Here is an 11,758-nt window from a genome sequence, read left to right on the forward strand (position 1 = left end):
GGATTAGAAAAGATATGTATAAGTATGTTATGCCCAGCAGCACTGAATAAATGGTAGACATTGTCAGACATAAGTTGGTCTCTTTATATTCCTTTAAAGTATATATACTTTCTCTCCCTAAATTCTTACAACCACCAGGCTACAGGGTCAGCCCACCAGTGGTGTTGCTGCAAGGAGCTTGGCTGGGTTGGAGCCAGCTCTGCTGCTAGGCCTAGACCTTAGTCTAGTGCATTGGTGGGGGTTTCAACCCCTCTGTCCATGGTTCAGTGACCAATCCTGATTTGCCTGGGATTGTCCCAGATTTACGACTAAAATTTCCACATCCTGGGAGCACAGGCAGTTCAGTCTTGGGAAAACCGGTATGATCGGTCACCCTATCAAGCCAGCTGACCCACAGCAGATGGAGAACGTGTCAGACCCAGGAAGTAGCTGGGCTTCCCATAACCTTTCCCAGTTTGCTGGATGGATGGGGCCAGGCTGGGCATCAAATCTGCCCTTCCTTCTGGGTTCCCAGCCAAGACCTGGTTAAGTTGAGGCCAAGGGTGACACCCAGAGGTCATGTGAAAAACTGCAGTCTGGTAATCACCCACCTGGCCCTTGAGGCCTTCGCTTGTTCATTAGTAAATATTTATTGAGCTCTCAACACGTACCAACCCTTGTGTTAGGCACTGGGCATAAGTCTCAGGGTCTTGGAAGGCATCCTCAAACAAGTTAAATTTACGCTGAGACCTACTTATTGAGAAGGTGTTTGCCAGGTCAAGGCAGGAGGGAAAGAGAGAGTATTCCAGGCAGGAAGGAACAGCAAAGACAAAAACTCTGAGTGGGAAGGAGCATAAAACATTCAAGAAACTAATTACAGTATGAAGGAGGAGGTTAGTAGTGACAACAGTTGGTGATTAACAATTGTTAGTGGTGACAATTAGGTTGCCAAGGCCTCATCAGCCAGGGGAGGTTTATTTGTCTTTACCCTAAGTGCAATCAGAACTTAGTGAAGGGTTTTAAGCAGGACTGTAACATAATCAGATCTGCATTTTTCAAAGCTCACTCTGGCTACAGGGTGGAGACTGGTTTGGAGAGTAGTAAGTCTAAAGCCAGGGAGGCAATTAGAAGGTCATTGCAGTGTCCAGGTGGTACACAGTGAGGACCTGGACTTGGGTAGTGTGGGGAGATGATGAGAGATGTGATAGTTTGAGAGGCATTATGGAGATAGAATGGGCAGGGACATGGTGATTGACTGGAGGTGAAGGTTGAGGGACAGTGAGGTTCAAAAATGACTTGCAGGTTTCTGGCTAGGACCACTGGACAGCAGTGGAACAGCTGCTGAGAAGGGAGCACCAGAGGAGGAAGATGTTGGGCATGTTGAATCTGAGGTGCCTGTGGGTCATGCGTGCACATCAAGATGGCAAATAAGCAGGTGGATAAAGATTAGGAAGAAGGAAATAATGTCGGGGTCATCTGCATGCAGATTGTAACTGAAGCCCTAAGCAGCACCAACATTCACAAGTCGGCAGAGGAAGACCAGGCAAGTACGGTATTATAAAAGCCAGGGCAAGGGCTTCCCTGGTGGCGCAGTGGTTGAGAGTCTGCCTGCCGATGCAGGGGACGCGGGTTCGTGCCCCGGTCCTGGAAGATCCCACATGCCATGGAGCGGCTGGGTCCGTGAGCCATGTGCCGCTGAGCCTGCGTGTCCCGCAAAAAAAAAAAAAAAAAGCCAGGGCAAGAGTGTTTCAGAAAGGAGAGAGCAGTCAACCTCTCCTTAGATCCTTTTAAAGTGAAGTGGTGGAGAGAAGCCAAGTTAGAGTGAGTTGTGCTGTAAGTAGGAGGTGAAGAGGTGGAGAAAGCAACTGTATACAACTCTTTCAATAAATGTGGCTAAACTATCAAAGTTATCAGTGCGAGTGTAATTAGGTACAACTTTTTTGAATGGCAATTAGGCAGAATTTATGAAAATTAAAAATACACACAGCCTTTACCCCAACAATTCTACTTCCAAGAAGTTAGCCTACAAATGTACTTCACCCATGCACAAAGACTTACAGAGAGGATATTTACTGTGGCATTTTATAAATAGCTAAAGTGAAATACAATTTGCATACTCAACAGGGGGCTGGTTAAATTAGCTATAAAACAGCCACACAACAGGATATTATATATCTGTTAAAAAGAACATGCTGGGGGTGGTGTTGGTGGGATGAATTGGGAGATTGGGATTGACATATATACATTAATGCATAAAATAGATAACTAATAAGAACCTGATGTATAAAAAAATAAATTAAATTTAAAAAAATAACATGCTAGATTTATATGTATTGAAATGGATGCATCAAGACTGGATGCATCAGGACTTCCCTGGTGGCGCGGTGGTTGGGAGCCCACCTGCCAAAGCAGGGGACACAGGTTCAAGCCCTGGTCCAGGAAGATCCCACATGCCGTGGAGCAACTAAGCCCGTGTGCCACAACTACTGAGCCTGCGCTCTAGAGCCCGTGAGCCACAACTACTAAGCCCATGTGCCACAACTACTGAAGCCCACGCGCCTAGAGCCCATGCTCTGCAACAAGACAGGAAACCGCATTGAGAGGCCCATGCACCACAATGAAGAGTGGTCCCTGCTCGCCACAGCTAGAGGGGGCCCGCGTGCAGCAACGAAGACCCAATGCAGCCAAAAAAATAAATTAATTAATTAATTAATTAATTAAAAAAAAAAGACTGGATGCATCAAGGAAAAAGGACAGCCATATATGCTTGTATAAATGCATAGAAAATGCTTAAAAAGGATACACAAGAAACTCTTCACAGTGGTTATTTCTGCAGGGTAGTCAGCGAAGGAGAATTTTACTTTTGATTTTATGTTTTTTCATGTTTGGATTTTTTAAAATATTTATTTATTTATTTGGCTGTGCTGGGTCTTAGTTGCAGCACACAAGATCTTCATTGCGGCATGTGGGGTTTTTAGCTGAGGCATGTGGGATCTCGTTCCCTGACCAGGGATCAAACCCAGGCCCCCTGCATTGGGAACGTGGAGTCTTAGCCACTGGACCACCAGAGAAGTCCCTGTATGTTTGGATATTTATTGCAAGCATGTATAGTGAAATTTTACATAATTTATGTCTTTAAAAACTAATTTTCAATGGGCAGAAGACCTAAATAGACATTTCTCCAAAGAAGACATACAGATGGTCAACAGGCACATGAAAAGACACTCAACATCACTAATTATTAGATAAATGCAAATCAAAATGACAATGAGGTACCACCTCACAATGGTCAAAAATCAAATCATCAAAAAGGCTACAAACAATAAATGCTGGAGAGGGTGTGGGGAAAAGGGAACCCTCCTACACTGTTGGTGGGAATGTAAATTGGTGCAGCCTCTATGGAAAACAGTATGGAGGTTCCTTAAAAAACTAAAAATAGAGCTACCGTATGATCCAGCAGTCCCACTCCTGGGCATATATCCAGAAAAGATGAAAACTCTAATTCAAAAAGATACATGCAGGGAACTCCCTGGCAGTCCAGTGGTTAAGAAAGCACTTTCACTGCCGTGGGCCTGGCTTCACTCCCTGGCTGGGGAACTAAGATCCCACAAGCAGAGAGGCGCCAGCGTTGGGCGGGGAGCTAAGAGAATAAATGCACTATAATGGTTAAGAGACTAAAAACTAAAAACTAAGCCAGATTTGAAATTCCATCCTCTCCATTTACCAGCTGTCTGCCTTGTACAAATTATTTAACTCTTCTTTGCCTCAGTCTCCCCAACTACAAAGTGGACATTATAGTATTTTTGTTTAATGAGTTAATGTGTGTTAAGCATAGAAGCCTTTGTTCTTATTACAAATAGCCATTATCCATAATTAAATTAAAAGTAGGGGCAATGCCAAGTGTGTATGTGTGTTCTTAGCAGATAGCAAAGTTCCCCATACGTAGTATGAATAAAACAAATATTTATTAAATAAATGAAACACTAGAAAGAAAAAAGTACTCGGAAAATCATTTTTTGTTCTCAGACACTTTTTTTTACTTTGTATATGTTAGTTCCATGAAATAAAATGTTAAATTAAAAAAAAACGTGGTATATGGGACTTCCCTGGTGGCACAGTGGATAAGACTCCGCGCTCCCACTGCAGGAGCCCGGGTTTGATCCCTGGTCAGGGAACTAGATCTCACATGCATGCCGCAACTAAGGAGCCCTGGAGCCGCAACGAAGGAGCCCGCCTGCCGCAACTAAGACCCGGTGTAACCAAATAAATAAATATCTTTTTTTTTAAATGTGGTATACATATATATATGTGTGTATATATATATATATATATATATATATATATACAATGGAATATTAGCCACAAAAATAATGAAATATTGCCATTTGCAGCAACATGGGTGGACCTAGAGAATATCACACTAAGTGAAGTTAGAGAAGGACAAATATATATGACTTATATGTGGAATCTAAAATATAACACAAATGAATATATATATACAAAACAGAAACAGACTCACAGACATAGAAGACAAACTTATAGTTATCAAAGGGGAAAGGGACGGGGGTCAGGAGGAGAATAAATCAGGAGTGTGGGATTAAAGATACAAACTACTATACATAAAATAAATAAGCAACAAGAATTTACTGTAGAGCACAGGGAACTATATTCAATATCTTGTAGTAACCTATGAAGGAAAATAATCTGAAAAAAAATATATATATATATAACTGAATCACTTTGCTGTACACATGAAACTAGCACAATATTGTAAATCAACTATACTTTAATTTTTAAAAATCCTTATTTTTATAAGTTTGGCTGTGAAGGGTAGGAGAGTTATACAAAAATAGTTGTAGAAGTAAGCAGGATAGAGGGAGGGCTTTTTGGTTTGTTTTTTTTTAAGATGAAAGAGACCTGATGATCTCTCTTAAAAGGGACAGAATGAAGATATATAGGAGAGAGAGGAAAATCAGTAAAGCAAGCTCACTGATGATGTGAGTGTTGGTGAGACCCAGAGCCCTGGTTAGTCTAACCCAGGTGGCACTCTTACTTCACAGTGACAGGGGAGGAGAGGGTGGTATCAGCAGGTCTTCAGAGCGCCTGTAGAGGCCCTGCCCTATGGAAATGAAAATACATCTCTTCCCCAGGAAGCTCCCAATCTAGGGGTTTAATGAGCTGACCCTTGAACAACGTGGTGGGGGGTGGTAGGGTTAGGGGGCCAACCCCTGTGCAGTTGGAAATCCCTGTAAAATCTGCATATAACTTTAGAGTCAGCTCTCCACACCTGCAGTTCCGCATCCTCGGATTCAACGCACCACGAATGATGTACTACTGTAGTATGTATTTACTGAAAAAAAACCCTGCATATGAGTGGACCCGCATGTAAGTTCAAACCCGTGTTATTCAAGGGTCAACTGGGACTTCCCTGGCAGTCCAGTGGTTAAGACTCCACACTCCCACTGCAGGGGATGCGGGTTCAATCCGTGGTCAGGGGAACTAATAAACTGCATGCTGCACAGTGCGGCCAAAAACTTTTTTTAAGAAAAGGGCCAACTGTACTAACAATTGCCAATCAACTACACTTGCTCTCACCTCCACACCTTTGTATAAGCCGTGTCCTCCACCTGGAATACTTCACTCCCAACCTCTGACACATAAAGGTACCCCTCACCTTGTCAATTCCTACTCAAACTTCTGGTCTCAGCTTCTCCTGGGAAGCCTTCCCTAGTCCTCCAGACAATGTTAGAAGCAACAGCCTCTTCACTGGCCTCCCCATTCTGCCCTTGCTACCCTCCATCCTATTATCAACTCAGCAGCCAGCGAGGTTCAATAGAAATGTGGAGTCTGATCCGGTCACCCTTCAGCTTAAAGGTGACCTCCAGTGGCTTCCTATCTTGTTGAGAGGCCAAAGTTTGCCTTATGGCTACTATTCCCCCTCCTCCCTATCCTATTCCAGCTGCACTGGACTTTTGCTCCATTACACCAGCCCCATTCCTGCCTCAGGGCCTTTACATTTGTTCCTCTTGCCCCTTCACTTCCTTCAGGAATTAACTCAAAAGTCACCTTCTCGCAATTCTGACATATACTACAACATGGATGAAACATGGATGAAACTTACAGGCATTATGCTAAGTGAAATACGCCAGTCACACACACACACACACACACACACACACACACTGCACGATTTCACTTACATGAGGTACCTAGAGTAGTCAAAATCATAACAGAGACAGAAAATAGAACAGTGGTTGCCAGGGGCGGGGGCAGGGGAGAGTGGCGAGCTATCTAAAGGGTACAGTGTCAGCTGTGGAGGAAGGGTTCAGCATATGGATGAAGTGATGGTTGCGCGTCATGAATGTACTTAATACCACTGAACCGTACCTTAAAAATGTAACGTGGTGAATATTATGTGTGTTTTACCACACACACACACACACACACAAACACACAAAGTCACCTTCTCTGAGGTCTTCCAGGTCATTCCTTATAAAAAGTCAAGGGCTCAAGGAGAAGAACAGAATCACGGGGAGGCAGGGCAAGGGCAAGGCCAGAAAGGAGGGAGCATCTGAGGTCGCCTCCTGGATGGGGAGGGAGCTCCGGATGGGCGCGGCCAGAAAGGCGGGAGTTTCCGGGAGCGGATTTCAGGGGAAGGAAGGAAGGAGGGAACTTGAGAGGGGCGGGGTGAGGTAAGGGAGGGGCGGGGCGGGGTGAGGTAAGGGAGGGGCGGGGCGGGGTGAGGTAAGGGAGGGGCGGGGCGGGGTGAGGTAAGGGAGGGGAGGGGAGGGGAGGGAGGAGGGGAGGGGAGGGGAGGGAGGAGGGGAGGGGAGGGGAGGGAGGAGGGGAGGGGAGGGGAGGGAGGAGGGGAGGGGAGGGGAGGGAGGAGGGGAGGGGAGGGGAGGGAGGAGGGGAGGGGAGGGGAGGGAGGAGGGGAGGGGAGGGAGGAGGGGAGGGGAGGGGAGGGAGGAGGGGAGGGGAGGGGAGGGAGGAGGGGAGGGGAGGGGAGGGAGGAGGGGAGGGGAGGGGAGGGAGGAGGGGAGGGGAGGGGAGGGAGGAGGGGAGGGGAGGGGAGGGAGGAGGGGAGGGGAGGGGAGGGAGGAGGGGAGGGGAGGGGAGGGAGGAGGGGAGGGGAGGGGAGGGAGGAGGGGAGGGGAGAGGTGGGCCCTGAAAGGTGCGAGCTTTGGGGCCTCCTTTGCGGCTGGGAGAGGGAGGGTGGAGGAGAGGGGAGAAGGGAGAAGGGGAGAGGAAGGAGCGGGGAGCGGGCGGGGGTGAGGATTTCTGTAGGGGCCGAGTGTGCCTCGGGTCTGCGAGCTCCGGGAGTTCAACTCCTCCGCCCTCCACAGCCCCCACCTCCACCTCTGCTGACCTTGTCGTTGTAGAAGGCGGATGTATAGGAGAGGCGTCACCACCTAAACTCTCCGACCCGCGCGCGCGCCCTCCAGTGGTATTGGCCGGTTCCCTCAGGTCTCGACCTGCGCGCCCACCCTCGTTATCAATAGCTCCAGGAGTGCAACCGCGGCCAGGCTCGGAGGACCTATCTTGGGAAAGTTCTGCAGGGTCTTGATCGCAGGAGGACACCAGTCTGATCCCAGGAGGTCACGGCCAAGACGCCAGCAGGGCTGCAGGAAGTAGAGTCTAGTTCTCTAACCCCAACTGGTCTCCAGAGCCGTCTGTGCACTGGGCCAAAGTCAAGCACAGTGCCCTTGCTGGGCAGTGTACCCCAGACAAGGTCACCCTTTTCTTTTTCTTTTTTTTTTTTTTTGCGGTACGCGGGCCCCTCACTGCTGTGGCCTCTCCCGTTGCGGAGCACAGGCTCCGGACGCGCAGGCTCAGTGGCCATGGCTCACAGGCCCAGCCGCTCCGCGGCATGTGGGATCTTCCCGGACCGGGGCACGAACCTGTGTCCCCTGCATCGGCAGGCGGACTCTCAACCACTGCGCCACCAGGGAAGCCCCATCCTTTTCTTTAAGACAACCCCCACTTAGCTTCCAGAAATCTACCTTCCCCCAGGTCAGAAGTGATTGGTCAGGGGTCCTGTTTCTGTTCCCTCTGTCCATACCTGGAGCCCTTGAGTGGAAATTCCTTCTCCCGGACCAAAGGCCTGGAAGCTGCTCCCTTGGGGCCCCAATCATGATAGCTCGGGCAGAGCATTGTCTTTTCTGTACCAGCCCTCTCAGATCCCTATTCCCAGGGCCCCCTCCCCCAGAATCCACCACCAAAGCCAGAGCCCTCCCAGTGCCTTCCCAGTGCTCAAGACTACGGAGGAGTAGCCCTTTGTATGCCCTGACCCCACAGTCAGGCCCAGGTTCACAGGCTAAAACCTGGATCTTTTGCCAGGCTGCACCATATACTATTTCATTTAATCAAAACAATCCCACGAAGTAGGCACTATTATTATTCCCATTTTTATAGATGACGAAACTAAGATTCAGAAGTTAAGCAATTTGCCCAAAGTTATACATGTGCTAATAAGTGTTGGAGGTAGATTTTTAAACCCAGGTCTGTCTGGCTTTTGGAGTCCATGTTCTCCAATTCACTGGAGTGCAGAGTAGCACCAAGTACCTTTCACCACTGCTTCAGGTACTGCCTTCCTGGCTGTAGGCCTGAACACCCAGCCAGGTGTTTTTCTAAGCCCTGTCCCCTCATCACATCCTTCTCCCTCCTGCCAATGAAACTCAACAGTAAGTCATCACACCAGGCTGCCTGACAAATGAATCTCTTTTGCATTGCCTCAGACCACAGGCATCCATCCCAACTGTCTCCCCAACCTTATGCTCCATTGCTCCTCTGAGGGTTTGGCTCACATTCCTCACTGAGCTTTTGCTTATGCCATTTGCTCTTCATGGAATGCCCTTCCAAACCCTTCAAGAGCTACCAGGTGAAGTTCCAGAAGACTCCTAATTTCCTCAATCCAGTGATCTCACACAGTTCTCAGTGGCAAGGCCAGAAATGCCCCCAGAAAGCTCCTCTGGCCTAATACCCAGTCAGGAAGCTGGAAAGAGCAAAGAGGGCTTATTCTAGTCCTAATAGAGCCAGGAGGGTGAGAAAGGGTGCCTGTGCAGCTGTTCCTTTCAGATCCTGAGCCACTGTTTTTTTCTCCAAATCTTGTTTGGGACAAGGGCGTAAAAAATGTTAAGGGAGAAGTGGGGTTGAAAAGGTGCAGCTGAAAGATTTCCCAAAAGAGAGATGCATTTAGGAGCTATATAAATGGTCTATCTTCCTATAACATAAATTTCTCTGGACCATTTTGGGGAAAAAGTGAAAATCTGTAACTTAAAGCATTTTATTCTATTTTAAGTTTTAAAGGAACATTAGGCAATTAAAAGCAAAATTCTCCAAAAATTTTAAGCTAAAACATGAAATTGCTAAGAAATTCCGTGCTTGTAGAGGGAAAATTCGGACTCTTCCCCCGACTAGGGCTGATTCCCTTTTCTCTGAGGTTGGGGCATGAGTGGGAACCCAGTACTTGGAACCTAGTGAAGGCAGGTATTGTGATCTCCAGGGTCCGGGGATGGGAGGCTCAGTGCCCAAAGGTGTGTGGCCCAGCCAGAGGCCGTGGGAAGGTCAGTGTCCAAGAGTGAGGCCCAGCCAGAGGTCATGGGAAGGGTCAGTCCTATGTCCCCGGTGTACTCTCGGCCACACAGGCTGAGCGAGAGGGTGGAGAGTGGCAGTCACTGGCTCCGCCCCCCTCTCTCGCCCCGCCCCTGTACTGGCTCCGCGTGGTTCTCTAGAGCCGCAGCTCAGACTCGGTGGTCTCCAGGCAACTCCAGTTTGGCGTGCTTCGGCAGAGGGAACCGCAAGCCCCCAAGTGGTCCGTTTGTGGCTTCTCCCCGAAGAAGATCGAGGAACGCGGTCTGCAGGCAAAATTGGACTCCACCGGCTTCTGACGACAAGCCAGGGACTGAGAGTCTCCGAGTCCCGGACAAGTGATTGTCCCCAGGGGAAGGACAGGCCGGGGACGCCATCCAGACCGCCATGGCCGCGCCCGCCCGCCGTCTGTGCCATATCGCTTTCCACGTGCCGGCGGGGCTGCCCCTCGCCCGGGATCTGCAGCGCCTCTTCGGCTTCCAGCCCCTGGCGGTGCGGGAAGCAGACGGCTGGCGGCAGCTGGCTCTGCGGAGCGGCGACGCGGTCTTTTTGGTGAACGAGGGCGCGGGGCCCGCAGAGCCGCTGTACGGCCTGGACCCGCATCATGCGGTGCCCAGTGCCACGAACCTGTGCTTCGACGTGGCGGACGCGGGCGCCGCCGCCCGGGCGCTGGCGGCGCTCGGCTGCAGCGTGCCGGTGCCCCCTGTCAGCATGCGGGATGAGCAGGGCGCCGCCACCTACGCCGTGATCAGCTCGCCAGCCGGCAACCTCAGCCTGACGCTGCTGGACCGCACTGGCTTCCGCGGGCCCTTTCTGCCCGGCTTTAGGCCTGTGCCCTCCGCACCTGGCCCAGGCTGGGTCAGCCACGTGGACCACCTGACCTTGGCCTGCACCCCCAGCAGCTCCCCAAAACTGATGCGCTGGTTCCACGACTGTCTAGGCTTTCACCACCTGCCGCTGAGCCCAGGTGAGGATCCGGAGCTGGGCCTGGAGGTGGCAGCAGAGTCCGGGCCCGGGGGGCTGAGGCTCACCGCCCTGCGGGCCCCTACGGGTAGTGCTGTCCCTACCCTCGTGCTGGCCGAGTCCCTGCTGGGGGTCACCAGCCGACAGGACCAGGTGGAGCAGTTCCTGGCCCGGAACGGGGGACCTGGACTGCAGCACGTGGGGTTATACACACCAAATATCATGAAAGCCACTGAGGGTGTGGTAGGGGCCGGGGGTCAGCTCCTGACTCCTCCTGAGGCCTACTACCAGCAGCCAGGCAAGGAGAAGCAGATCCTGGCTGCAGGGCTAGAGCCTAGCCTGCTGGCCCGACAGGGGGTCTTGCTAGATGGTGACAGAGGCAAGTTTCTGCTTCAGGTCTTCACCAAGTCCCTCTTTGCAGAGGACACTTTCTTCCTGGAGCTGATTCAGAGGCAGGGGGCCACTGGATTTGGCCAGGGCAACATTCGGGCCCTGTGGCAGTCCATGCAGGAGCAAGCTGCCAGGGTCCAGGAAGCCTGAGAAGGGCTGAAGCTGGGTGTAGCCGCCTGTCCTGGAGCAATGGGGAGTCCAGCACAGGGCCTGCTGGAACTGAGACACCCACAGAGGCCTGGAGTGAAAGGCTTTGTCTTTAGGAGCCAGGTGTGGCCTCCATCTCATCTTGCCAGAAGTTGAATCTCACAGGGGTCCAAAGAGATGGGACTTTTTTTTAAACTGTGAAACGTTTCTCATATTGTCTATATCTAACATATATGCAAAATGTAAAGAATAAAGGAATTACACAATTAGGAAATAGAACATAACCAATATTTTTGAACCCTCCTTGTGTCCTTCTCTGACCCCATTTCTCTCCACCACACTCCCAATATTATGATTAAAAACCCTCTGCTTTTCTGTATTGTTTCACTGCATATGTAATGTATCCCAAAATAAATGGTTTATTATTTGAGGTAGGAGTCTAAGACAAAACAAATCCTCCTCTGTGATTCCCCTCTCCCTAGGGACCAGCCACTGCAGGTGGGAGGGGCTGAGTCAGAGCTGAGCTCAACTACCTGCTCTAGGGTGATAACACAACTCCAATCAGAGCTGACCAGAGACATGGACTGAGAGTGCTGGATGTCAGCCACTGGCAGGGGCTCCCTGCAGCTGCCTTCTTCTCTTCTGGGGCTGGAGGAGGACAGATCACTCAGGACAGAACACTCCCTTC

At 50.1% G+C, this 11,758-nt stretch overlaps 1 protein-coding gene and 1 long non-coding RNA gene across 3 annotated transcripts in view; one reads left to right on the top strand and one right to left on the bottom strand.

The window, feature by feature from the left end:
• The window catches only part of LOC116745737, a 37,813-nt gene extending 31,227 nt beyond the window's left edge, over positions 1-6,586 (bottom strand). For both annotated transcript variants that reach the window (XR_004347596.1, XR_004347641.1), the window contains exon 1: positions 6,443-6,586. This is a non-coding gene — a long non-coding RNA (uncharacterized LOC116745737). The remainder of the gene's footprint in view (positions 1-6,442) is intronic.
• Positions 6,587-8,376: 1,790 nt separating this feature from the next.
• HPDL (4-hydroxyphenylpyruvate dioxygenase like) lies at positions 8,377-11,745 on the top strand. Its single transcript, XM_032607573.1, has one exon. The coding sequence runs from the start codon at positions 9,958-9,960 to the stop codon at positions 11,071-11,073; it is 1,116 nt and encodes a 371-aa protein (XP_032463464.1). The 5' UTR covers positions 8,377-9,957; the 3' UTR covers positions 11,074-11,745.
• The last annotated feature ends 13 nt before the right edge of the window (positions 11,746-11,758 follow it).

Source organism: Phocoena sinus, chromosome 1 (genome assembly GCF_008692025.1).
Source record: "Phocoena sinus isolate mPhoSin1 chromosome 1, mPhoSin1.pri, whole genome shotgun sequence".
In the NCBI taxonomy this organism is placed as follows: Eukaryota; Metazoa; Chordata; class Mammalia; order Artiodactyla; family Phocoenidae; genus Phocoena; species Phocoena sinus.

Excerpts from the sequence above, each read along its gene's own strand:
- HPDL (XM_032607573.1), top strand. The coding sequence starts at position 9,958 with ATGGCCGCGCCCGCCCGCCGTCTGTGCCATATCGCTTTCCACGTGCCG.